This window comes from Atta colombica, unplaced genomic scaffold (assembly GCF_001594045.1).
Source record: "Atta colombica isolate Treedump-2 unplaced genomic scaffold, Acol1.0 scaffold250, whole genome shotgun sequence".
NCBI classification, from domain to species: domain Eukaryota; kingdom Metazoa; phylum Arthropoda; class Insecta; order Hymenoptera; family Formicidae; genus Atta; species Atta colombica.
This window is the reverse complement of record NW_017259349.1, coordinates 44729-49345: the sequence shown is the minus strand read 5'-3', so window position 1 is coordinate 49345 and position 4617 is coordinate 44729. Positions and strand designations below refer to the sequence as shown.

At 31.3% G+C, this 4617-nt stretch overlaps 2 protein-coding genes across 4 annotated transcripts in view; both read right to left on the bottom strand.

Annotated features, from left to right (window-relative positions):
* The window catches only part of LOC108688966 (angiogenic factor with G patch and FHA domains 1), a 3530-nt gene extending 1283 nt beyond the window's left edge, over positions 1-2247 (bottom strand). Inside the window, exons 1-6 of one of the 3 annotated variants that reach the window (XM_018195534.1) lie at positions 2111-2247; positions 1819-2036; positions 1340-1674; positions 862-1098; positions 443-583; positions 93-249 (exon numbers count right to left, since the gene is read on the bottom strand). In XM_018195534.1, the coding sequence (XP_018051023.1) occupies positions 93-249; positions 443-583; positions 862-1098; positions 1340-1507 (703 nt within the window). In that variant the 5' untranslated portion in view covers positions 1508-1674; positions 1819-2036; positions 2111-2247. The remainder of the gene's footprint in view (positions 1-92; positions 250-442; positions 584-861; positions 1099-1339; positions 1675-1818; positions 2037-2110) is intronic. The other 2 variants (XM_018195535.1, XM_018195536.1) reach the window with 2 other exon arrangements.
* A 1752-nt stretch (positions 2248-3999) lies between these two features.
* Positions 4000-4617, bottom strand: part of LOC108688967 (39S ribosomal protein L54, mitochondrial) — a 1442-nt gene continuing 824 nt past the window's right edge. Inside the window, exon 2 of the mRNA XM_018195537.1 lies at positions 4000-4419. Within this exon, the coding sequence (XP_018051026.1) occupies positions 4115-4419 (305 nt within the window). The 3' untranslated portion in view covers positions 4000-4114. The remainder of the gene's footprint in view (positions 4420-4617) is intronic.

Below are 4617 nucleotides of genomic sequence, written 5' to 3'. Positions count from 1 at the left end.
ATATATATATATATATATATATTACATATCTACATAACAACATAAAAAATGATGTTAAGAAAAATTAAATGCAAAAATAATAACAAATAAACCTTGTTCTTCATCATCACTTTCGCTATTAGTAGATACATCAGGGATTATTTCATCAGAAATGCCATCACTTTCACTTCCTGAACATTCGCCCTCTTCAAGTACTTTATCCCCCGAATTTTTTTCTTCACTTATAAGTTTTCGTTTTTTCACGTCATCCTACAAGAGAGACATATTCAAAATAATTACCTAAAGCTTATTGCTCATATCTTTCAATATCGTTATATTTGAAATATCCTTTATTAATTCATCTATTTCATTCAAAACCTGTAATTCAAAACAATTTTTAATATTTTCTCATAAAATTTGATATCTAAACATATAGAAATGTTTTAAAAATTATAATTGGTACCTTATGTGTTTTTCCAGTTTCTTCCTTCCTTTGGAAAGTTGTCTTGCCTGTATAGACTTGACTATGGAATTGATATGTATTACTAGTTTCATCATAGTAGTAATATATTCCAGTATTTCCATCATAATATAAACCTTGCTTCTAAAATAATAATAGATTTGTACGCTTGTCATCTTTACACACACACACACACACACACACACACACACACACACACACACACGCGCGCGCGCGCGCGCGCGCGCGCGCGCGTGCACGCACACTTACTTTATAGACACATGGAAATATATACATATGTTATATAAAGTGTATGTTATAAAAGTATGTTATATAAAGGAAATATATACATATGTTATATAAAGTTCATCAAGCAATATATACATATGTTATATAAAGTTCATCAAGCAATATATACATACTGTATCATAATAATATCCAGTATTATAATCATAATACATTCCTGATGTCTGCTCGTAAACAAAACCAGTCTGCAATAAAGCCGATTCTGCTACTTCCTTCACTTGATCTATTATATTGGATGACTTAACATTATGACTAACATCCCAATCTTGCGATAAAGATTTATTAAAATCTAAAGGATTCGTTTGAGTCCCACAATGTATATATGATTGTGTATAGAGCAAATTTTGTTGTTTCTGTGAAAGACAACATACGATTTATATAAATGAAGTAAATAAAAAAAGAAAACAAGAGAAAAGAACAAAAAAGAAATATTTGTATACACACACACACACACACACACACACACACACACACACATACACACACACACACACACACACACACATATATATATATACACATATATAGACATATGAAATATAGAGCTAATCAGAGATAATAAAAAAATATGAGTTTTATCGAAAATATATATACCTGTTCCTTTAATTTCCTTCGTAATTTATCAATTTTCTTCCGTTGTTTTCTAATATGGTCACGCAATTTACATATAAACGTTATAACATGAGGCAAACTATGTAACTCTTCTGTAAAATCTTCTTCAAAGTCTGATACAATTTCTCCTTCTTCACTTTCACTGTGCATTTTTTACTTAAGTAAAACTTTTACTTAAATAAAACTTCATTTACCTATAATACTGTTGATAATTATTTACTTTTAGCATGCACAATCATAAAAATTGACAAAAAATATATCAATCGACGTGTTTTTTTGTGAAAGGAACGAATTTGATCGAAAAAGGTGTCTCTGACCTGCGAACCGAGATATTAATCGTTAAAGTTAACAACTATTGAGGTTAGGAAATTAATCATAGCCGCGAAATACTGCGACCGCAAACATGCTCTGCGATTCACATTTTCATGCTCTATGATTACATATGTAAGATTTCTACTAACTTGCTTCTATAGCGATATATTAATGTTTGTTTATTAATATTCAGATCATTCATCGTTCATGAGTTTACAACTACAACTTTCCACAACTTTCTACGCGAAGCGTGATTCCCAATTTCCAATTTTCACATAATCCATATAAGGCGCACACGACGGGCGATCGGGAAGGAGGGGAAAGAGAGAGGAGTGGGAGAAACCCTTCGTAATTGCTAAACCCGAGTCTACAATAGATTTTAATGAGCCTTCTACAATAAGTCATTAGTCATAAATCAGAAGTCAGAAGCTAAAAATTTACCAATCATAATCGTCAATTTTTAGCGTCTGACTTCTGATTTATGACTAATGACTTATTGCAAAATAACACGCATTCTACAATAATCAGAAGTTAGAAGCTGGAAATTGATCAATCACAATCATCAATTTTCAACTTCTAACTTCTGATTTACGACTAATGGCTTATTGTAGAATGGGCATAAAGCGGGGAGCACAGACTCTTGCATAATGCATAACATGTAATGCATAAGAAAATAAACCAATTAAAGTCCTCTATTTCCTTCCTTTTCTATGAAACAAAGAACTCTAATTGATTGAATTTTTTATGCTTTATGTGTTATATGTTATGAGATAATATGGATGTTATGCATAAAGGAATCATCCAATCAAAATTCTCCTTTCTCATAAAATGGGAGGAAAAAGGAAAGAAAATATTGATTGGTTGATTCGCTTATGCACTATGTGTTATCCGTTATGCAAAAGTTTGTGTCGCGGCCCTAAGGAACATTGTACACAAACCGCATAATCATATGCATAAAGAAAAATATCCAATCACATTTGCTGTTCAGCAGAATTGACCAATCACGGTTAATCGACTGATTAGTTTAATTGGAATTAGTGAGATCGAGCTTAAGTCCGAATCTATAACAGGTGTTTAAGCCTTAAGTTATAAAAAATTGTCAAATTGACCAACTACAGTCGAATGCGAGGAAAATAATTGATTATGATTCATTCATTCCTTATGGCTTAAAAATCTAATGTAAATTCGGGGTAAGGTCCATTCCACACAAACTTATATAGCCGCATAATTATATGCATAAAGAAAATTATCCAATTACATTTCTGTCATAAAGACAAACATAAAATACGATTGGATGATTTTCTTTATGCACACGTTTATACGGCTATGCAAGTTGTGTGGAGTGGCCCTAATAACCGCAGCATAGATTTTCGCATAATACATAGCGCATAAGGAAATCAACCAATCGAAATTCTTCTTTTCCATGGAAATGGAATGGGAGAGCACACCGCACTTCATGTTGATGCTTTCCACATTTTACAGTCACGCGATTTTGTAATCTTACAAAGTAATCTTTCAAATATAACCTCACACACGATGATCTTGCTGACATGATCTTGCATCTCACTAAAGAACACTTAATATAACTTAAATATAATGAACTTAAATGTAATGCGCATGAGCATCTGAAAACTTCTGATTCGCTCTTATATTGACCTAATTAAAATGGCGCTCAATTGGTGCCACGATTTTCTATACTTCAACTTTTCTATACTACAGCGGATATGCCCATTTCAATGTATAGTTTAGTAATTCTAACTGGCTGTTTCGGCGGCAAAAAAAATCAAAATAGACGCTTGATATTCATCAATTTTGAACACGTGATCTTTTTTGTCGTTGAAACAAGTTGTCGGTTTGAAAATTCAACTTGTGAAAATTTATTTTAACGGTACGTTTGCGATGATTTCAACGCCAATTCGATTTAACGATTTCTTGCTGAGTAATTAACAATTTATTCATAAAGAATAAAATAAACTGTATATTTCTTAAAATTACACACACACACACACACACACACACACACACATACACACACACATCAAAAAGATGTGTATTATAGAAAATATATCACCTGAAAAATAAATGAAAATAAAAAGTTCTATTGTTTGGATAGTCAAAAGTAGTACAGTCGAGAAATTTAGCTTCTAAAATCATGAGGAATACATGCGAAGCTCGTTTATTTATGTTAGAACAGAATATATTCATTATATGAAATTGTTAATTAATGTTTATTTTTTACAAATAAAAATTTTTATAAAAACTTTTCTTGTACGAATACTTTTTGTTCTCATTTTATGCGTTAACGAATAATGATGACATGTTCTTTCATCTTGTTTATATTATTTTTATTAACTTGTATATCGATTTACAATGCAGAAGTAACAATTATTTTCAGCGCTTTTCAATACAACAAACATGTACGCGGTATATTTTTGCAAAAGTAAATTAAAACTTTCTAGTTGTACTTTTTTGATTGTTTTTTCTTAAACCGAGTAATCGCAATCTTCTCCAATACTGTTTTGTATTTGGATCTAATTCTTCCAAAGGTAGAGGAGGGCCAGTTCTAATATTCCACAACCAATTAGGGTATTCAGAATCTGGCTTTAACTCAACGTCTTTTCCTCCCTCTTTATAAATATTTGTACCGCATACATGAGTTAAAAGCCTGTTAACATCCGTTTCAACAGGCAATATTTTTTTTTCTACTGCAACTAATGTCTTCTTTAATTTTTTCACTCCTGGCCGGGTCGCTATAAAAAGAAAAAGAGATATTATTTATTTACTTGCAATTTTTTATTCAATCTAATACATGTTTTTAATACGACGATCGTGTGTATAGCTGCACAGTTGTGTTAGGCAAATTATCATTACAATCATGATGACACAGCCATTACTGTAGATGATAAACTATCATTATCGATCGATATTATTTCACACTGCACATGCAC